The sequence below is a fragment of the Halichoerus grypus genome, chromosome 2 (assembly GCF_964656455.1).
Source record: "Halichoerus grypus chromosome 2, mHalGry1.hap1.1, whole genome shotgun sequence".
NCBI lineage: Eukaryota > Metazoa > Chordata > Mammalia > Carnivora > Phocidae > Halichoerus > Halichoerus grypus.
The window spans coordinates 145,032,629-145,055,079 of NC_135713.1; the positions used below are offsets into that span (position 1 = coordinate 145,032,629).

The following is a 22,451-nucleotide window of genomic DNA, read 5'->3' on the forward strand; positions in this document are numbered from 1 at the left end:
TTGGGATTCAACTTTCTCAGATATACGAAGTCCATTACTATGAGACCATCTTCTTTCCAGCCTCCAACAGTTCTGTTAGATTTTCCTCAGCTGCTCTCCTTGTCCTTGTAGCCTTGTGATTTAAAAAAAAAAATCACTTTACCAAAGTTGTAATGGGGTTCCAGTAAGGAACTAAATTAGATGCATGTTTTCAATCTCTCATCTTACCCAGAAGTCCCTCCTATGCTTGGATCTGTGTTGGGATTTTGTATTCAGTACCATTTTTTAAAAAGATTTTTATTTATTTATTTGAGAGAGAGAGAGAATGAGCACGAGTGGGGAGGAGGGGCACAGGGAGAGGGAGAAGCAGGCTCCCCGCTGAGCAGGGAGCCCAACACAGGACCCTGGGATCATGACCTTAGCTGAAGGCAGACGCTCAATGGACTGAGCCACCCAGGCGCCCCATGTATTCAGTACCATTGATCTATCTCTCCTGACACCAGTGTCACTATGTACTAACTAATGTTTTGTAATATTAAACATACAAACAATGTAAACATATTTTGTAATATGTTCGTTAATTTGAAAGGTAAGTACCTCCCTGTTACTATTATTTTTCCAGATCTTTAAGATTTTTCTGGTTATTCTCTCATATATAGTCTTCCAGTTACATCTTAGAGTTATGTTTTTGGGTTTTCATAATTCCTTGATGGAGACCGTGTTGAATCTGTAGACTGATTTGGAGGAGAATCACCTTGTTATTTTGTTGGGTTTTTGTAATTCTTTGATGGAGATTGTGTTAAATTTGTACACGGATTTGGAGGAGACTCTGCTTGCCTTCCAGGATCCCATTGTTGTGTCTCCGTTTATTGAGGTCTCCCTTTGTACTTTTGGAGAGTTGTAGACTATGTCATAATACTCTTCGTGTGGTCTTTATACATTCATTCTTTTTGCTTATTCCTAGATATTTCCTGGTGTTTATTGCTATGATTGATAAACCCTTTTCCCCATTCTGTTTCCTAGCTAGAAAGGAAGCTATCGGGCCTTCGCATACCTATTGTACATCAGATGAGAAGCATCTCTTCCCTGTAGGTTTGGTAAAAACTCTCCTATAAAACCTTCTAGGCTTTTCTTTGGCTACTTTCTCAATTTTTTTTCTAAGGTTTATTCCGGTTTCCTAAACTGAGCCGGCGATTAGAATTTCTATCCTTCATGTAGTCTAGGCTTATTAAGACTGTATCTTTAATTTCTGGTGTTTGGGGTTTGAGGGCATTTCCTCTTCGTGTTTTCTCTGATTTTATCTCGTGGTGGTGACCGTGGACTTCATTTTTGAGTTTTCTTGCTTGTCCTAATACATAGTCACACTTGGGACTTGTCCCGTGTGTGCTTGGAAAGGGCACGTTTTCGGGTTGCTGGGCTTAAGCACTAGGCCGTCTCAGTCATGCAGATCCCTGACAGCCCTACCTCACGTTTAATCTAATTCATCTATTGTTTTCTGGAATAAATATATAAAAATGCACACAGAACTGCAGTTTGTCTCTTTTTCCTTAGGAAACAGGTTGAAGCTTTGTTAGGTTCATAAAGTTCCCTGTCTTTGATATCTTCTCAATGCGTTGTTGATCAGTTTATCCCATTAATGCCTTGGATTATATGTTATCTCATAAATATCATTAGGCCTGCTTTTTTGTTATTGTTATTGTTGGCAATTACATGGTACCCCTCTCGTTGCCCCCTTCGTGTTAACTCCCCCTGGGTCATTTTATCTTAGCTTTGTCGTGTGTAAGTAAGTTACGGCTGGATTTTGCACCAGCCCCTCTGCCCGTCCCCTCACCTTTGCTCCTGCCGCCCCTGCCCAGTCTGGCCTCCCTGGCCCTCCTGCACCGACCTCTCCTGCAGGCCCCGCTGCGGGGCGCTGGGCTCCCTCCCGCTGCCTCTCCGCCCTGGCTCCTTGCCCTCCCAGCCCTGCCGTGCCTTGTCGGGCACTTGGGAAACTGAGGCACACACAAGACCTCACAGCCCTTGTCTTCCGGGGGGGGCCTCTCTCCAAGGCCCAAGCAGATTCACAAATGAGATTAGAACCGCAAGTGGTGGGGTGTTTTATGAAGGAAGAAACAAGGTGCTTGTCAGGGAGACGTTGGAGGAGGGGAGAGCCTAGTTTAATGAGGATGAAATATGCCTCGTTCCCCTGAGGAGGTGACATTTCAGTTGACACCTGAAGGAGGAGAGGGGGCAGGTCCAGTGAGAAGTGAGGGGATGATGATTCCGTGGGTAGGGGGCAGCAGTCTTCCGTTGTCACTGTGAAGTGTCTTCTCAAGGCTCTGTGCGCCCCATCCCCCCAGAGACGTGCAGCCCGCTCTGTGGGGGAGGCAGATGGGACCACGCGTGTCCCTGAGGCCGGTGCAGGGGGGCTGCAGGCTTCCTTCCCTCCGGGCCTTTGGAGGGGCTCCCCCTGGGCCTGGTGAGGAGTGCTAACTTTGGGGAGCAGCAGGAAGGGTGGCCCAGGTCAAGAGGTCAGTGTGGCACAGTCCTGGCTGCGGGATTTGCAAACACACAGGTGCCCTTGAACCTACAAAATCCCTGCCTCCCGCACAAAGCTCCTGAGGCCTTTGCAGAGTCGGGACCCGGTGGGCTCTCTTCTCCAGGCTAAACGTTTATGTTTCTACCAGTTTCCGTTTCCCCAACCCATCCCTCAGGGCTGGTGAAGGGCGGGGACGGCTCTGGGGCTTGTTAACGTGGGCTCCCATGGCCCAGGCTGGGCCCCAGCTCCTCCTTGGCTGTGTGGCTTGTCTAAGTCACTTAATCTTTCTGCTCCTGGGGCTCCTTGATGCTAAAATGGGGACAGAAATGAGGGCAGTGAGCAGCCTTCTCCTCACGGTTGGGATCAGGTGGTTGCTGGCGTGGCAGAGGTTTGTCCCTGAGGCCACCCCCTGATGCGGGGCCTTTGGATGAGCTTGGCCGCTGTGACCCACTGATTCCCCTGGAGGACAGGTGCTTTGGGATTCCCTGGATCCAATTCTGTTTCCCCTTACCCTGTCCTGTCCTTGATTCTCTGAGGCATCTTGCTTGATCCCCTCTGGAGACGGCTCTTGGAAGCTTCTTGCCTTGTCATCCTCTGCCTGAGACATGAGCAACACAAAGCCCCAGCTGCCATGTGAAGGGTCCCCCCAGCACAGGGCATGCTGGGAACTAAAATCCCTATTGTCACCCATTGGAACGATGGGGTCCCGCCACAGACGCCTTCAGTCTGGGGGGCCCCGGCCTGCAGGGATCCAGTCTTCTGTCTGTCATGGATCAGCTGCCCGTGGGGACCAGCAGCTTCTCGTGGGGGAGGCCGTGTGCAGAGGGCCACAGGAGCTAGGGTGGTGCTGGCCTCCTGCCTCAGCAGGACATGGGCAGGGCGGACAGCTCGTTATCCTGGCCTGAGTCAGTAGCGAGGGATGGAGCAAAGGGCGGGGTGAGCTCTGTGTCCCTGTGGCTTAGCACATGGGCTGGAGCTCCAGGGGGAGCAGGGGAGAGTGGCAAAGAGCCCACCCCCTGACCCTGAGGGACTGAGAGGAGCAGAGACCCTTAGGCCGGGTGAGCAAGCCAGTGCACACGGACAGGCCCAGAAGGCCAGCCTCGGTGTCAGGGAACTCCTAGGCAGCTGGCCCAGGACCAGACAGGAGCTGGAGTTCCCTGCAGCAGGACTTGGTGTGAGGGACAGGCCTGCGAGGACCGGGGTGTGGTCGGGGTCTCTGCCTGGCCTGGGCTTCAGAACCGAGCCCATTGTCGGGAAACGGAAGAAATAGCCAAGACTGACACGGTGGAAGGAATGTTAGCCTGGCTGCTTGTGTGGCCCTGGGCCTGGGGACTTGGCAGACCCCCCATGTCCTGCCAGGCCTGAGCAGGGCTGAGGCTTCCAGGGGCTGGACTGAAGGGCAGGGCTGTCACCTGCCCCTCTCCTCATCTGCACTTTGACCTTGGGGCATCCCTACAGGGCTTGGGTCTTGGGGGAAGGTGTTCCAGAACATCATGTCCAAGTCACGCCCCCAAATCATCATGATTAAAGTAACAACTAGAACAGTAATAATTACGCTTGGGGTGAAATTGTCATTTCTGTCGCATCTTTAGAACACGTTGCTGTTTTTAATGGACCTGTAACATGAATTGAGCTAAACACTGTGCTTGCTTGGCAAGAAGCAGCTACAGGATGCGTCCCAGCCAACCTGGCGTGGTGGCAGCCCCTTCACCCCCCCGCCCCACAGGGAGCATTGGGAGGGGGGCACTGCACGGCAGCTCCCAGGGTTAGGGTCAGGGGCGCACTCTGACGCCTTCAGGGGCCAGGAGGGCAGCGAGGGCAGCAGGCCAGGTGGCCTGGGTACGCGGGCCCTGTGTGTCCTGTCAATCCACAGCCTGGTGTTACCTGCCCATCACCTCCCCTCAACCCCGTGACCCCATGTCCTGATTCCTCAAGAGAAGATGGCTATTCTAGATTTTGTTTAACATGAACTCTCCCAATTTTGAAGCACTGTCAACCAAATACGATATTTTTAAAACACCACGTGGCCCTAACACGTGTCTCTGTGGTCTGGTTTTGCCCCGGGGACCACCCATCAGTGACCCCTGGCTTTGACAGGGGCAGAAGGAAACGTCTAGCCTCTTCCCCAGGGAAGGATTTTTTTTTTTTAGTGGAAATTACCATTTTTCTGCTTCCCAAGGTGGTTCTGAAGGTGAGCTGTCCCTGCTGGTTGGAAATGCAAAGAAGTAAATGTGTAAAAATAGAGTAGCAATTCCTCAAACCCCCTGTCAGGTTTAAGTAGCTGGTGTCTCCTCTGGGAGCGGCACGGCTGGCCCTGAATCATCGTCAGGCAGCCCAGCAGAATGAGCAGCTCTGCACGGGGGCTGTCTGCACGCCTGCCCTCCCAGCCCCCCCCGCCCCTGGAGGGGCCCCATGCGTGTGCGTGTCAGCGTGCCCCGGGGGCGGCAGGGCCGGGGCAAGGGGCACGAGGACCCCCAGGTAGTACGGGAATACAAGCAGCCGCTCAGCCCTGGCCCGACTCAGTCGTTCGTTCTTTCAGAGCCCCCGCCCCCGCTTCTGTTTCATCTCCTTCACCCCCCACTCACCCTCCTCGGTGCCTGTCCCGTGGCCAGGTGGCAGCTCCGTGCCTCAGAGAGCTCCTGGCTGAGAGTCAGGTCCGTTAGTCTTTCTGTCCGTGGAGTAGGGACAGCTGTGCACACCACAGAGGCCCGTTTGTCAGGCCTGGCTGCGGAGACCGGGGCGCAGGGCTGAGTGGTGGGGCGGGACCGGAGGGCAGGCTGCCTCGCCTGACTCTGAGCGGCCACGCTGCCTCGACAGGCCCTCTTCTGCCTCCAGCATCTGCCGTGTGCCACTGGGACACGGGGGTCCTGCTCCGTCCGCAGGAGGCAGCAGACGAGAGCCTTCGGGGACAGGTGAGAATTATGCTGGAAGGCGCTTTGTAGAGCAGTGGTGCTGCAGGGGGCATCGACGCCGCCCCCAGCTGCAGGGGCCGCAGGGACCGGACAGCACAGCCCGGGTGGGTGAGGACACGAAGACCGGAGATCTCAGGCCCTTCCCAGGGCAGCTGTCTGGGAATGCCAAGAAGCAGGAGTCCGGGGTCAGGGCCCAGCACAGACGTGGAGACCAGTACAGGGACGTAGAGGGGCTTCCAGAAGGCTTTGGCCCTGGTGGCAGGGCTGGAGCGGTGGGGCTGACGGAGAGGTAACCAGGTCCATGGGCAGTGTGGTCTGGGGCTGCTAGCAGTGACAGAGGCCAGCCCGGGCCGCTCAGCTGCCACCCTGAGAGGTGGGGCCAGGGAAGGGCTGTGAGCCTGAGCTCTGGTCCGGGGTGGGCTCCAGGCCCGGTAGGTGGGGGGAAAGGAGAAGAGAGCCGAGGCAGACACCACAGCTGTGCAGACAGCAAGATGACTTTCTGGGGCCCTCCGTTGAGGCCCCTGGGGCCCCCTCCCACACCCCAGGCAGACTGTGAGGGAGCTGTCACCAGAGGGCCCTGGTCTCCTGCACAGTTCAGTCAGGCAACCACCCATCTCCCCGGCTTGTGGCCAGGGGTAGACACGGTTCACCTGGAGAGGGGCACCCATGGGAGGTCTCGACCCTGGAGGGGGGCAGGTAGGCCTGGCCCACAGATGAGGGGCCTTGCTTCAGTGGAGGAAAGTTCTAGAAGGGGAGCTGCCTAGGGAGACGCCGTGGGACACACACTACCAGGGCTGGGCCTCGGTCTCCCTGGTTATAATGTGGTGGCCCTAATGGGGAGACTGGCCCTGTGGCACCTGGGCAGCTCTTCTCGGGTATTCGAGTGTGTAAATGGGTGAAAAGAGCTGGTGTTGGTCATGCCTGCTCCCGGCGGCACGCTCTCAGCCTCTCCATTCATCGCTGGGTGCCAGGCCCGGGCTCGGTGATGGCTGTGGGCTTGGTTTCCATGTTTCTGGGTCTGAGCCCACTTGGCATGCACTCTGCCCTCACAGAATCTCAGTTCGTTCTGTAAAATGGGGACTGTGTGGGTACTGCGTGAGTTTTCACCAAGATGATGGCCAGGCTGGTGCCGAGTTGCACCCATGTGGGGTTTTGCCCTGTTCGGATGTCCCTGGTGAGCCTGGGCTGCCACTTCAGACTGTGTCCTCTGTCCTTCCAGGGGCCCTGCCGGGCAGCCTGGGTAACCTCAGCCGTGCCCTGGGTGTCCTGGAGGAGCGTGTCAGTGGCTCGAGGCGCAGGGCGCGAAGGCATGCTACCGACGGCGACTACAACATCGAGGTCCTGCTGGGCGTGGACGACTCTGTGGTCCAGTTCCACGGGAAGGAGCACGTGCAGAAGTACCTGCTCACGCTCATGAACATTGTAAGTGGGAGCCGGTGGCAGGGCTGGAGCGGTGGGGCTGACGGAGAGGTAACCAGGTCCATGGGCAAGGCCCCCCGGGGCCCCGGTGGAGAGGTAGGTCAGGGGCAAGAGGATGTGAATGAGCCGATGGCTGGGCCGAGAGACCCCTGCCCGCCTGTCCGCCTTCCTCTCTGCCGGCCTTAGGTGAGTCATCGACCTTCCAGAACTCTGCCCTCTCGTCCGCAGAGTGGGGCCGAAGTCCGGTAGGTTTGAGAGCGTGTTCTGTTTTGGAGAGTGTTGTCACACTTAATCTCATCTCATTTTTGAAAAGTACCTTTAATGTAAAAATAATAAAATGTCCTCCTACTGTCACGAGTGACTATGCGCCCGGCCCGTGCTGGACATTTACTACACATCATTGTAGGCAGTCTTCACACTAACTCCATGAGCCTGGTAATTTAAAATCTTGCCTGCCTTGAAAACGTGCGCTCTTCCCCAAGCGTTACACTGCCTTCCAGTCCAGCCGAGGGTCTTGCCGAAGGAGAACTATTTTCTATAGTCACACCAACTCTCCTGACACCAGATGTGTGGGTTTTCCGCACCAAGCACTTCCAACAACTAACTATTCGGGGTTAGCATGGACCCCACGGGGCAAGACTGGCCCCACTTTGGACGCCCCTTACAAATCCCAGCTTGTCACCTGTACGATCGCAGTGGAAGACCCAACCAGCCGTAAATCAAGGGTTCCCATGACCCCCTCCTCAGGTTCACACGTTTGCCGGCACAGTTCGCAGAACTCAGGGAAACCCTCCTTACTACCACTGGTGTATTCTAAAGGATGCAAGTGCAGAACAGTCAAAAGGCAGGGATGCCTGGGGCAAGGCAGGTGGGAGGGGGTTGAGAGCTTCCCTGCCCTCTCTGGGCGCACCAGCCTCCCAGCACCTCGGTGTGCTCACCCAGCTGGAAGCTCACAGAACTCCACTGTTTAGGGGTTTTGTGGAGGTTTTATTGGCCGTGGGTGATTGAACTCAATCCCCAGCTCCTCTTTCTCCCTAGACGCCCTCGGAGTGGGGGCAGGGGGCAGTGCTGGAAGTTCCAACCTTCTGATCACCTGGTGGGTTCCTCTGGCAGCTGGCCCCCCGTCCTGAGCCCAGCAAGAGTCACCTCATCAGCATAAACTCAGGTACGGGTGAAGGGCTGCTCCTGTCACCCCCGTCCCTCGGACATTACAGGGTTTAGGAGGTCTGTGTCAGGAACGGGCGGGGGAGGCAGAGACCAATGTGTGTTTATGATTACTACGTCACACGCGACTTGACTACCTGGTGGGGAGGGTCTCTGTGTCACACATCCCTCGTGCTGCGTGAGCCAGGAGGAGGAAGTCTCAAACTTTCTCTTGGTTTTGCCAGTTAACTTCAGTTTATTCACGTACACCCTTAGGCTCCGACTGTACCCCAGCTTTGGATAATAGGATGGTTTGGTTGGCTTCTTGAAAAGCCTGAGAAATGCAAACAGTCTTAAATTGAAACACATTTTATCATAGCAAAAAAAAAAAAAAAGGCTTTTAGGAGATAAATTGGAGGAGCTGAGGAAAAGTAGTAATTGGGTCAAGTCTTTTTTCCCTGTGGCATCCAGCAAGCGTTTATTGGACGCATGCTTGTCCCAGGGCATGGCTGCCAGCCAGGGGCTCAGGGAGAAGGAGGTATGTCTGCCCCTCTAACTGCCCCTGTAACCTGTGCTCCACCTCCCAGTGTGGTGGGGGAGATGAGGTGCTCTGCTTGGGCATGCGTTGCCCTGACAATTAATACCCCGTAAGGCTGTCTGTCTGTCCTCATTCAGGGCCGTGTACACCTCGGAGAGAGTCCCGGGGGCTGATGGCAGTCACACCCTCTTTGGTGGTCCTGGGGAGGAGGGAGACTGAGGAACCAAGAGTACGTGAGACAGGATGACCTCCCAGGGCAACACTGTCAACAGAACCTCTGTGTGCTGGAGATGCTCACAATTCCGTGCTGCACGATGCAACAGCCACTAGCCAGCCCTCGAGCACTTAAAACGTGGCTGACGTGATGGGAGAACCCAATTTTCATCTCCTTTTATTCTCAATAGAAAAAATTTTAATTAAACGGTTTTCTGACTGTGGTAAAATACATGTAAAATTGATCACCTTCACCATTTTCAAGCGTACCGTTCTGCGGCATGAACTACGTTCCCACTGCCGTGCAAACCATCACCACCGTCCATCCCCGAAATTTTTCATCTTGCAGAGCAGAAACTGTCCCCATTAAACACTAACCCCCACCGTCCCCTCCTCAGGGCCCCCGACAACCACCATTCTGCTGTCTCTGGGATGGCGACTACTCTAGGTACCTCATATAAGAGGGCTGTTTGTCTCAGTGACCGGCTCATTTCACTTAGCGTAATGTCCTCCAGGTCCATCCCTGTCGTGGCATGTGCCAGAATGTCCTTGTCTTTAGAGCTGAGGAATAGCCCGTTGTGTGTCTCTGCCACGTTGTGTTTCTTCGTTCCCCTGTCGAGGGGCACTGGAGCGGTTCCCACTTCATGGTTATTGTGAATAATGCGGCCGTGCACACGGGTGTGCAAATATCTCTTCATGTCCCTGCCCTCAGTTCTTTGGGTATACAGCCAGGAGTGGAACTTCAGGATTCTAGGGTAGCTCTATTTTTTATTTTTTGAGGAACCCCCGTACTGTTTTCCACAGCGGCCGCACCATTTTACATCCCCTCCCAACAGGCCCTGAGGTTTCAGTTTCTCCACATCCTCACCAATATTTGTTATTTTTGATGGCAGCCATTCAATGGGTGATTGAATTTCTTTGTAATTAAGTTACATTTGGATTTAGATCACCATCGTGGCCAGTGGCTCCCGTCTTGTGGCCTTGAGACCCTAGGGTGCTGGCTTGCTTGGAGCTGCAGCCGGAGCCCTGAGTGGCCCTGGAAGGCCTGGCCAGGGCAGGTCTCCCTCCCTCTGGAAGCACACAGCTGGTTATGGGGCTTCCCAGCCCAGGGCCCAGCCAGCAACGTGGAGGACAGATGTGGCGGCAGCCGGCCCGGACTGTGCTCCAAGTGAGGCATTTGGTCAGCTGTGAGGTCATCCAGGGCCAGGGTGGAAACACTTTCTGCTTCTGAGGCTTGCGGACCAGCCCTGGATGGACACAGCCTGTCCCCTGAGGAAGACCACAAAGGCCCTCGGAGGAAGGTCTGGTGGGGGTTCTCGCAACTCTCTTGGACAAAGCGCAGCTAGGCTGGTTTCCCTCGCTGCTCAGGGTGATTCTGCCTGTAGGGGTCCCTTTGCGGTCTCCTTGTGACAGAGTCTGGGCTGGGATGTGTGGGTCCTGGTGTGACATAGACATTTCAGGCTCCTCAGATATCCACACGCTCCCCTCCCTTGCACCTAATCTGGGGCTGTGTGGCTAGTTTTGTCTAATGGCCTTTGTGTAAGGAATTGATGTGTGTCACCTCTTGGCCAAGGCGGTTAAGAGCCAGTGTGTCCCTTCCCTCTTTTCTTTCCCTAACATAGTGATCTTGGGAGCCATACGTCCCAGTAGGCACAGGTACAAAATGGGGCAGGACTGTGATGTGTATAAGGAAACACATACCAGCTTTATTGTGTTAAGCTCCTGATGGGGTGGAGACTTTGTTACGCAGCATGGCTCATCTTGTGCCGACTAATACACCTGCACCTGACCACTGAGTCAACAAATGTCGGGCATCTTCTATATGTCAGGCAAGGAGCATAGCTGTGAGCAAGACAGGACATAGCCATAGCTTGTATTCTGGTGAGGGACACAGACAATATTCAAGTGAAAAGCAAAAGAGATAATTGCAGATAAATACAATGAAAGAGATAACATAGGGAGGTGGAGAAGGGCTGGGAAAGGTGGGCCACTTTATACAGGTGGTCAGCGAGGACATGCACAGAAAGTAACATTGGAGTAAGACTTGACTGATAGTGGATGACTGTGGGAAGGGGCAGGATAGAGTGTTCAGAGGAGACAGGTGGTGCAAAGGCCCTGAGGCAAGAATGAGGTCAGCACATTTGAAAGTGTGAGAAGGGCCTCATGTGGGGAACAAGAGGCCCAGGTAGGAAGGGAAGTTGCCAGTGAGCAGGGCCAGTCACTGGATGTGGAGAGGGACTTGGATGTGATCTTAAGGGCAGTGGGAAATTGCTAGAGGTGCCACTTCCTTCCTGTATTTACGGGCAAGACATTTTATTCCCTTTTTTTTCATAGGGAAATGGGAGTTAATCAATCTGTCCTTCTTTCCATCTCGGACTCTCTGGAAGGTGAGAAGAGTTGGAAATGTTTGCTGAGCCTCACAAGGGCCACTTGGGTGTAGAAAAGGTCTCACGGCATTCAGGCTACCCCTACCACTCAACCCATTCCAGCACCTCCTGCCAGGTCCCATTTCCTTCTTTTCCTCCCTAAATCTAGAAAAATAACATTCTTTGTTTATTAAAAGATACTGTGTCTAACACAGACAACGTATTATTTATGATGGAAAATTAGAATATATTCCTGTAGGTGTGTGAATATTTTCTCCTACTATCTAATTTTAATGGTGGCATCATATCAAATCGCATAGCACACATAGCACATCACTTTTTATGTAATTGATTATTGATATGACATATTCATATAACAAAAGTAATTTCTCTACTAGAGGTCAGATCAGCCACTAAGCTGTAATGAACATCGTTACAGCTAAATCTATCACTTGTCCTTTACTATTTCCTTAAACTGCGTCCCTAAAAGTGCAGCACCTGGTCAACAGGTATGTGCATTCTAAAGCTTTCTATGCCAGAATGTTCTCTGTTAGGGTTTCACCTCTTCACACTCCATTAAGCAAATGCCTGTCTCCCCTCCTGCTCATACCACTGAATCCTTTTCAGCTATGGTAATTTGAAAGCTATAGCTGGGATATGCTTTTTGTCATTAAGTTGTATTTATTTGATGGTAATGAGGTTGCAGCTGTAAAAAAAAACGTATATATACTTAAAAACAGCGATCATCTTCCATGTTTAGGATGGGCCTATCCATGTCCTTTATTCTATTGAGATATTAGTTTCTTTCTTGTTAATTTGAAGAATCTTTATATTAGAATAGGCTAACTTTTTTGTTTGTCATGTGGGTGGGAAATATTCTCCATAGTTTGGTTCTTTGCCCTTTGTTTTGTTTGGGGGCAGTTTGCAGTGGTTTACATTTTTGTGTGTAGTGGTGTCCTGAGATCTTTCTCTCCTCAGCTTTTCCCTTGGGTGCTGTGTTTGGTACTTCATGTCCTCCCCCAGAAGTTAATCTTCTGGAATTTCACTCCAGTCACCCTGGCAGACTCCCATGGCTTGTCAGCAGCATCATTTCCCAAACCCGTGGCCTTGCACTGACCACCTGGCTTTTTTTGCTGAGTTCAGCCACAGCAGCCCCATACTCAGAATGTGTCCTATTATCAAATCCCTGCGGCCCAGGGTAAATTGAAGATATGGGCCCTGGTCACTGGCCCACGAACTCGGGAACATGAGCCCTGCACTGAGACCCCCGCAGCCCAGCCCGACCATCCCCAGAAACCTGATGTGGCCTGTGCATCCTGTCTGCTTCAGGGCCCCATTCTCCAAGGCCCTTCTTCATCCTCTGCTTGTCCAGAGGCTCAGCCCAAAGCCATACCCACTCTTGGCTTTCTGCTGAAATGAAGAAGTCTGTGCGGAAGAGGGTGCTGGGGCCTTCTAAGCACTGGGACCAGGTTGTGGGCAGTGGCCTCATCCTCTGGGGCCCTCACACTGGTTTTTAGCTCTCAGACGCCAGAGCCTCAAAGGTTGCTGGCAAACCCCAGGATGAGGCCCCGTCCCCTTGGCCCAGGGATCCTTAGCCTAGTCAGAGAGGCTGGGAAGCCCGTCCGAGAACCTCTATCCATTGCTCAAGGGTGGAAGGGTCTCCCCCCCCCCACTGCTAGGAGGGCTGTGAGGGCAGAACTAGGAGCTGTGGCCAGCTGTGTGGCCTGTCCAGCCACACTGGCTCCTTCAGGCCCCCATTCCCGCACCACTGCTCGGCCTGGGCTCCCTGCTTCAATGTGGCTCCCACAGCTGGCCTTGCTCTGCTGTCATCCCATTCCTGCTTCTGCTCCTCCCTGCCTTCAACCCTGGCTCATGCTGTGGCCTCCGCTGGACCCAGCCCTGGGAAGGAGGAGCCTCCCTCTGCCCAGGACTCCCCTCGTCCACAGACTCTCTCAGTGCACTGGGACCTGCTGTTCTGTTTGACCCTTTCTCCTTAGAAACGTGCTCCCTGCTGTGTCTGGTGCTCCTAGGCTGGGCTGCGGACAACATGCCTGAACACACCTGCTGGGTATATTGGGGCATCACATTATCCCAGGCCTGCTCTGCCAGCCCCTGAGCTAGTCTCTGCTTCCAAACTTGGTGCGGTGGCCATGTGTGCCTGGAAGCCCCAGGAACCATGCTAGGATGTGGCCTCCGTGTTCGTGGCCCCTCCAGTTACCTTGCAGGCACAGATGGTGGCTATTCTCCTGGCTCAGGTGACGAATACCTCAGGGGAGGACTGGAGCCCTGATTAAAGGAACATGCTCACACATGCATTTTGAGAAAAGTACAATTTGTGCCAAGACTTCAAGAAATCTGCAACCTGGGCGCAAAACCAGTGCTGCTTCTGGGGCTTACAGCCTTTAGCTGAAGCACTAACTAATCCTGCTCTTCTCTGAGAAACCAGAGGCCTTGGTGTGTTGCTTGGGATCTCAGTGTCCACAAAGACCTAGAACTGCCTAGGGAGCTGCCGGTCCCGTTGCGCTCCTTGCAGGTGTGAGGCAGACTACCACGGTCGGTGATGGCCTGCCCTGGAAGGTGGCCCACGGTCCTCTCTTTGTCCCTGGGAATGTCCGCCAGAGGCCACAGAGACCACCGAGGCCACCACGGTCTGCCCCAGAAGTGCCACTCTTTTTGGATGGCAAACATTTTAAAACATCAATTTTATATGAAACCAGCCTTGGGCATATTACTGAGCTAAAGCAAGATGCACAGAACTTTTCAAGATAAACAGAGATTCTAAAGTAAGATTGCCAAAACTACAGCCCAAGGGCCAAATCCGGCCCATCATCCTTTTTTTTAAATGAAGTTTTGGGGGCGCCTGGGTGGCTCAGTTGGTTAAGCGATTGCCTTCGGCTCAGGTCATGATCCTGGAGTCCCAGGATCGAGTCCCGCATCGGGCTACCTGCTCAGCACGGAGTCTGCTTCTCCCTCTCCCGCTCCCCCCTCTTGTGCTCTCTCTCTCTCTCTCACTCTCTCTCTCAAATAAATAAATAAAATCTTAAAAAAATAAATAAATAAATGAAGTTTTGGGATACAGCCACATCCACTCATTTATGGATTGTCTGTGGCCGCTTTTGTGCCATCGCATAGTGCGCTGAACATAGTCACTCCCTGGTGCTCAGGAAATATTTGTTATCTGGCTCCAGAGAAATCTCCCACAGGCTTTGAGCTCACCTTGTGGCCCCAGTGCTCTAGAGTTTGCATTCACATCCCACTGCATCAGTGAACTGGCGGTCCCTACGTGCTTGGTAAAGAATGAGGACCAGCTTTGGAGTCAGAAGCAGCTACATCCTAATCCTAGCTTTTGTCTACCTGGCAAAGTTCCCGCCTTGTCCTGCACCTGGTTTCTTCATCTTTACACCATCCACACACTCTGAGAACCATAAAGGCTTGCACGGTCCCCAGGAGATGAGGTTCTCCTCACCCTTTGCAGACCGTCCATTCTCTGCAGCTGGAGCAGCCCTTTCCTGCAGGCCACCGTCGGGGACCTCGCCCTTGAGCTGAGCTCCATCCTCTCCCTGCTCAGACCTCCGTCCACCCCCACCCCCACCCTAGCCTTGCCGGCTCAGTGGACCTATGAGGTCACTTTGGGGATTCTTTCTAAAGCAATTAAATGAGCTGATCCTAATAATCATTTTAAAACAGCAGAGTAGGAAGAGCAGATTTCTAGGCAGACAGAGCTGTCTCTCCCAGCTCTGTTAACTGCCTGTGTTCCGGAAGAACTCCTGAGCCCCCAGATTATCTCTTCTGCGGAGGGCAGACACACTCCTTAGGCCTACAGAGACTTGTGCTCCACAGAGGCCTCTGTGCTTCCAGGGTAGAGGCTATACCCTTTGACCTACCCCCCGCGCCAGCGTGGGGACAAGCCTCAGTACAGTACGTTCTTAAACAAGTTTTGTTGAATGAATGATTTCTCTCTGTGCCAGGATTCCAATATTTTTCCTCTTTTCTTTTCTAATTTAATCCAGAAATTGGCCTGGGTTTACCAAAGCCCTGCCAGGGTTTGCAAATAATCAGCATAGAGGCTCCATTTCTCACCAACTTCCAAGAATGTTGGGGCCGTGTGGCGATGGTGGGGAAGGCAGTGGCAGGACCGGAATGTTTTCTGCCGGTCCCCCGGGGGACAGGGGGAGGGGGCGGTGTCATCTCGTGAACTGGCCCTGGAATTGCAGACTAGCCAGGGTGAAGGCGCTGCCCCCAGTCCCCGTTCCTGTGTCTCTGGCTCTGGTTCCTGGGAAAGAGAAAACCATCTCTGGACGCTGAAACTGGCTTCCTGTAAGTTGAAGGGAAGTGAGCAGGGCTCTCCGGCAAGCGGGGGACACGTTTGGGGTTGGGCCTGGCCGGAGCACAGGGTGGGAGAACGGGGAGCAGAAGTTCCCATCATGGCACGGCAGCTCCCCCGGGCCCCGGGCTGTGCTGGCGGCACGGGCTGTGGTGGGGCCTCCTCACGCGTGCCCACTGGCCTGAGAACACGTCCTCGCGAGCTGCCGGGGGATACAGCAGTCAGGACCGGCGGTGTGTGTGTGAGGCCGAGAGAATGCTTGAGGCAGGGCCGCACTCTCCTATGCTGACGGGAGCCAGGCGGGAGGCGGAGGCCCGGGTGAAGGAGGCCGTGGGCAGTAGGGAGTGGTGGGGACTGGGGCGCTGGGAGAGGCCACGCCCCCAGAGATGTCCTCCCGGGTCCCCCTCCCTTGTGGTCATGGAGGAAGAAGCAGATGCACTGTTGCCAGCTCTTTTTTTTTTTTTCATAAGAAGCTGGAAATCCAACTTTTATGGGAAATCTAATTATTTTTCAATGTCAGCAACAAATTGAAATTAAGACCTCACATTGCACAAGTGAATCAGAACATGACCGCAGGACAAGTCTGGCCGGTCAGCTGGTGGATGGTTCCTTCTGGCCTAGAAGAAAGGAGGCGACTGCCTGCCCTGCTGTGTGCTGTGATGGGGGATAATTAATGCCACCTCCCAGGGCTGGCGTGAGCGTGACTCGAGTTAAACACCAGGAAAGTGCTTCGCAGCATGCCGGGCCTGCGGAGAGCATCCCGCGGACGTGAGCCACTCCTGGCTATGTGTTCGTGCATTGGGTGCTCTCTGAACCCCTGTCCTAAGTCGGGCCCCATTCTGGGCACTGGGGTACAGAAGTGAGCTGTCATGTCCCCGTGCTTAGAGAGTTTGGAACGTGGGAGGGGTGGGGAGCAAGGAAGGGAAGAGTAATGACACCCTGGTTAATGCAAGTGCTGGTTGTGCAAATAGAGGGCATTCTGGGGTCACAGGGAAGAGCGTCGCAGATGAGGGCCTCTTGAGCTGCCCCAGAGCAGAGGCAGGGGTCAACGAGGAGAGGAACCTGGTGCATGCAGGTGTTGCTGAAGATGCTAGAACAGCATGTGCAAAGGCCCAGTGGCATTGCCGCATCACAGTATGAGGTTGGGCCCTGCTGGGGTGTAGGTGCTGGAGTGAGGCAGGAGATGAGGTTGGCAAAGCCTTTTGTGTCAGGCTGAGGGGCACCAAAGGGGGTTGATGCCTGGGGTCCCCTGCCGTACTGTGACAGGGGAGTGATGAGGTTGGTTTGGGGTCTAAAAAGAGAAACTTCTCTCTTTGAGAGTGTGGGGCTTATGCCTTCTGTTATCAGAAACGCCTCCCCCCGAAGCCTGAGGAGACTGAGGTTTTATGCCTGGCAGCCCCGTGGGAGGAGGCACTCAGCTGATGTCTCCACATTGTCCCCGTGGCCCCCTGAGTCCCCTCTCCTGGACAAGCTCACCGAGGCTCGGAGGGGTTGGGTGGTGCAGCCAGGGCATGGCAGATGGCATTCCTCCCTGGGGACCTGGCCCAGGTGCCTGTCCCCTCCCTGCTGTGGTGGCCTAAAGAGCGAGCGCTCCCGGATCCTTGAGGAAGAGCCAAGACACGTTCTCACCTCGGCTCTTGGATCTCCCAGCAGCGTTTGACATCACTCGCCCTTGCCCCAGACCATTTTCCATCGACCTCTGTGCCTCTCCTGGCTTTTCCCCTGGCTTTTCCATCTATTGTGCCTTCCTGTTCTAAGATTTGCTCGCTCACTCCTTCCTCTATCCAGTGATGTTTACAGAACACCTGGCTGTGTCAGATGTAGGTGCTGGAATGTGCTGCTGAGGAAACCCCAGAGGGGGTCGGGAGGGGGGTCCTGCCTGCACGGAGCTCACATTCCAGTGGGGGCGGGGTGGACGGTAGGACAGTAGAGACTCCCCCCCCGCAGTGATGATGATGTAGGTGGAGAAAGTTCCAATGTGGGGGGGGTACCCATGGTGCCTCTTCTTCCCTGAAGCCTGTGGCATCCCACCCCACCCCCAGGATTCTCCCCGACCTCCCTCCCCTCTCCAGGAGGCCGCCTGACAGCTGATGTGGAAATCTTGGAGCAGCTTGCCCTTGGCCTCCCTGGGGGAGCTGACGGTTGTCAACGCGCGAGTTAGAGTCCCCATGGACAAGGAGGGCCAGGCATTGTCACTCCTCGGAAAAAGCCAGAGGCAGCTGCGGACCTAGTCTCTGCAGACCCCAGCAAGGAGGTGACAGCTGAGCTGGAAAAGCAGAGAGTGTGGCACCTGGTCTGGGCCAGCCTGGGCTGTCGCTGCCAGTCTGCTCCCTGGGTGCCAAGTTCCCGTGGAGTGATCCTGGGGGGTCCTGCTCCCCCGCCAGAGGGACGCTTGGTGGTGGGTCTCGGGAGGATTAGGTGTTCATAGAAAGGTGTCACACATTTAACGTCAATTTCAGGGGGTCTGCTTACCTCATTTGCATGTTCAGCACCTAGCAAAGGGCCCAGCACATAGTAGGTGTTGAGTAAACACCTTTTGAATAAATGAGTGAGTGAGTGAATTCTCCTAAAGTGACTATGGTCCCACAGACTCCCATAAAAAGTAGACTCTACTTGTCCGTGGAAAAGTTGTCCCCGTAGGCTTAGTGTCCTTGTCCCTTCTTCCTTATGGCCAAAGCTTTTTCTCCACCGTAGACGCTAGAAGCTTGCATCATCAGCTCACAGGGACGCGTGGCTTTAATTTCAGATTTGCCAAATCACGCTCTCAAAAGCCTTTGCCCCAGCTCCCACTTATGCTTCAGTGGGTGAGTTTATCAATGTCTCTGAGCCTCAGTTTCCCCACTGGTAACACAGGGGTAGTAGAGCCCCCCGGGCAGGGTGTGTGATGACGTGAGGAGCATGCCGCTCAGGCCTTGGAAGGTCACAGTGTACCGAGGGGCCACAGTCGTCCAAACCAGCCCAGCCCTTGTCCTCGAGAAGCTTGGCTCTCGTAGGGACACACTCACGTGCTTTAGGTCAGTAAGGTGGACAAGGGCCCAGCTAGCGCCCTCTGCCTGGCTGGGGAGAAGGTCACAGTGGAGGGGAGCCCAGAGCTGGTTCCATTCCCTGCAAAGGGAGCCACAGCCTCAGCTGGGAAAGGAGCAGGTTGGGGGGGGCAGGCTTAGGGGGTTGGGGCCAGGAGGCCTTGGGGGATGGAGCTGGCCAGATGGAGGGAGCTTGGGCTTCATCCTAAAGCTTTAGGAGCTAACAGGTTCTAGAGCCCCCCGCCCCAGTTCTTGGGGCACAGGTCCAGCGGAGGGAGAGGGCAGCTAAAACAATCTAACAGACTCATGAGGGCATTCGAGATGGTGATGCTGGCAGAGGGAACAACCTGCAGGGGAGCAGCGTCCGAGTTAGCACAGCAAGCACCCAGCGGATGTGGGACACGGGCCTGGGGAGCAGGAGACAGCCAGGTGTGGGGGCAGGGCTGTGCATGTACCCCCTCCCTGCCTATGTCTGGCAACGAGAACTTGTGCCTCCAAGAAGTGTCCCTTTGGTCCCGGGTTCCCTGTGTAGCGGAGGGCGTTCATCTGCCTTCCCGTCCACCAGTTGGTTCCCTTGCTCCACACTTCGGGGTGTTTGGTCAGAGCCTGGGCCCAAGTGGGTTAAGGAAGGGCTGACAGGGGAGCTCGGTGACTCAGGCAGACTCTGGTGGTGGGAAGGGCCACGTGGCGCACGCAAGGACAGAACCGCATCCTACTGTGTTCATCCTTATGCCCTGGATGTTAGGAAGGGCGCTGAACGCGAGCGAGTTACTCTCAGGGAGGGCTGTGTTCGTGGCACACAAGCCTGGCAGTGAGTCTAATGCTGCGAGGAGGCTTGGAGCAAAGCTTCTGAATTTTGCTGGGAGCTCCAAATTCCTCGTGAGCCCTGCCTGTGCCGGGGACACACATGACAGTCTGAACTCTCCTGGTTTTCTCAGGCTTTTCTGGGTCAACGCCTGTTTGGCAGGGTCCCTCCCTTCCCCCTCATCTCGTGGAGACCCCTGGGGGCCCTGGCGGCAGTGGGGACGCTGGCCTGAGCCCTGGCCATTTGTTTTGTGGGGGGGAGGTCAGGTCTGGCCCCAGGACCCTTTACCTGGACTGCTCAGGTGTGCCAAGCCCCACCTCGTCCAGGTCAGGTGCTGTGATGCCCTGTCCCCTCTGCAGCCTCTCCCGGTCCACAGCCAGCATAAGACCGGCGGCGTCTGGAGCCCACGCACACCCCTCTGGGGCTGGGGGAGCCAGGTTGCTGCTCAGACCGGATCACTCACACCAGCACCCCCATTTCTCACCTGGCACTTAGAGCCACTTTGGGAGTGGACTGCACCCTCAGAGTCCAAGCGGAAAGCCCATAGCCCTCAGAATCTATCTTTTTGACCCTAGAGGTGTGGGGGGAGGGCAGTGACAGGGATGGGCGCTGTGACCCTGGGTCTGATGTCCTGCCTCTTCTCAGCCCCCTCCCCTGACCTCCTTCATCAGTCAGGACACTTTCTCCTCCCCTGTTGCTGTCCCCAAGGATTTCCATGGCCACACCTCCTCACGATGGTGTCTTCCCTCTCTCTTTCTTTGGCTCAAAATGGTGATAGAGCAGCAGAAAAATGTGAGTCATGGAAGGAAAAAGCATTGTTTTCAGATGACATCATGGTGCCCAGTTGAACACAGATGACAGAGATCACAGCACAGGGGTGAAGGTCATGTTCAAACTCAGACTGGTTGGGGGGAGGTGAGGATGCCACGAGGGGCCCCTCCCCCAAAAGCTTCTGGGCAAGACGCCACGTCGGGTCCCTGGGGCTCTGTGGTCATGTAGTGCCAAGGAGCTCCAGGGAACATCAGACAGAGAGGCGATGCCCCCAGGCTCTCCGGGGCTGGGGTTGCTGCCAGCAAGAATCAAGATCCCTGCCTTCCCTCTGCTCCTTCCCTGCCAGTGGCCTCAGGGGGACACCAGGCCCTGGCCTGCAGCCTCAGCAGAGTCCGTCCTTCCCTGTTCTGTAGCATTACCCCCTTTCTGATAAGCTGTTGGTCAGTGAGCAGGAACATCGGGTCCCACGTGGGGGGTGGCTATCCCTTACCCGCAGCAGGGCCTGGCAGGGAGAACCCCCGGTGTGGGTCTCACACACACACACACACACGCACGCGCCTGGTGGGCAGCAGTGTGGGCTGCGGAAAATGCCCCCCTCCCATGTTTGTTGTATGTACGACCTGTCCTGCCCATTTGCATTTCGTGGCCGTTTGATATTTGGAGCAGAGAGGCTAGGCCGTGTGTTTACCTGCCTTGCCTGTGAAGCACTGGCTGAGAAACCAGTGAGGAGAGAACATCTGCAAAGGGCACGTTTTTCCTCGCGGTAAGACCAGGCCTTCGCTGCCCTGCTCGTGCATCAGGAGATGCCCACCATGAACGTTTTCTTCCCCGGAAGCCCGCAGACCCGTCTGCCCCAGCTTCCCCCCGCACTTTCTCTAGGACGGTCCATGCCTTCTCCCAAGGGTCGTCAGAGAGACCGGACTTCCTCCCAGTCATTTCAGGGGTTCCCAGAGTAGCCACAGAGCACCTTGTGAGTCCCGCTTCCTGAGGCCTCACAACAGATTTTCCGGGCCTGGCCTGTTCCCTGGTGCGGTGGCGGGTGCAGCTCGGGGGAAGAGGTGATCAGTTTCCTGAAGGCTGGGCATAGGCAATGGGAACCCTGCCCTGCTCTGCCATTGCTTGCCCCTGGTAGGGAGCCCCGACCCCCGCCCAGTCTTCCCTTTGCCCACCCGTCCCCGCATCCTCCTGGCAGAGGAGAAAGTCATCTCTGCCCAGCAGCCTTCGGCCACCTGCCAGGGCTCGCTGGTGGCCAGGGTGGAACTCTGCCACAAAGAAGGCGAACTTTTACATTATTATGCACAGCCTGTGTCCTTCCTTATTGTCTATTCCAGAACAGAAGCTTGGCCACGTCTTTGCATAAACAAAAGGTGCATTACAGTGTATTTCCCCAAACACGAGAGCCCTTGGCCTCTCTCTGCACCGAGAAGGGCTGTGGCTTTGAACATTTTCCCTCAAGGTTTAAAGATTCCAGGATCAATTTCTCAAGACAGGGCTCAAGGACGTTGTCCCGGCTTCCCCTCCCGCTGTGGTCTGGGCAGAGGAGAGCAGCTTCTCCCCAGCACACAGGTCTCCGGGGAGGTGGGGCAGGGGTGGGGAACACACTTGGGCACTTAGCTGGGGTCTCGGTCATTACAGGGCATCCTGGGCCCCACCGCTGTCACAGTTTGCCCATTTCCTATCGTTCCACATTCTCCAAAGTTATTCATTCATTCAGAACTCTTTACTGAGCCTTTACTAGGTGCTAGATGCTGCCGGACACACAGCAGTGAGCAAGGAGGAAAGGTGCCCCTCCTATCAAGTGCCTAGTCCAGTCTGGGAGCAGCTACTTTCGGGGGTACTTTTGGGGTGAGCAGGGACAGTCGTGTTGGGGGGGAGCGTGGATAGACAAGTGGGCACAGCAAGTGCAAAGGCCCTGAGGTCGGGATGGGCTCTCTGTACAAGGTGCACGGAGGCCAGTGGCTGGACCACAGTGAGCAAGGCCAGGGCAGCCTGAGAAGCAGCAGCACAGCTCCGATTTTATTCCATTTGCAGCGGGAAGGCCTTGGAGTGGATGGGGATTAAGCTGAAGCATAACTCTTCCCCTTCTTTGAAACACATTTATTACCATGACTTTGTTTTTGCAGATGCTCTTCAGATATTTCAAGAATTCTGGAGAGGGGGAGAGGGAGTTCTAGGGATGGGCCGCTGCACAAGCAGCTGGAGAGGGCAGCCAGGCTTGGCAGAAGGCGGAGCTGCCGAGACCGGGGGCTCCCCGGGCGGAGTCGCTGAAGCGGAGCACAGAGAAGGCAGCCAGAGCCAGCTTCGAGCGGCCCGAGGGCCAGCCTGAAGGCATGGCTGGGGGGGCGCTGGGGGTTTAGGGCAGAGGCAGGGGAAGCTGGATCCGCGGAGTGCTGCCTGTGGTGAAGGTGCATGGTGGGGGATGTGGGCAGCATCAAAGCCT

At 55.0% G+C, this 22,451-nt stretch overlaps 1 protein-coding gene across 3 annotated transcripts in view; it reads left to right on the top strand.

Moving 5' to 3' along the window:
* Window positions 1-22,451, top strand: part of ADAMTS2 (ADAM metallopeptidase with thrombospondin type 1 motif 2) — a 217,408-nt gene that overhangs the window by 120,573 nt on the left and 74,384 nt on the right. For all 3 annotated transcript variants that reach the window (XM_036080139.2, XM_078067654.1, XM_078067655.1), the window contains exon 4: window positions 6,629-6,831. In XM_036080139.2, the coding sequence (XP_035936032.2) occupies window positions 6,629-6,831 (203 nt within the window). The remainder of the gene's footprint in view (window positions 1-6,628; window positions 6,832-22,451) is intronic.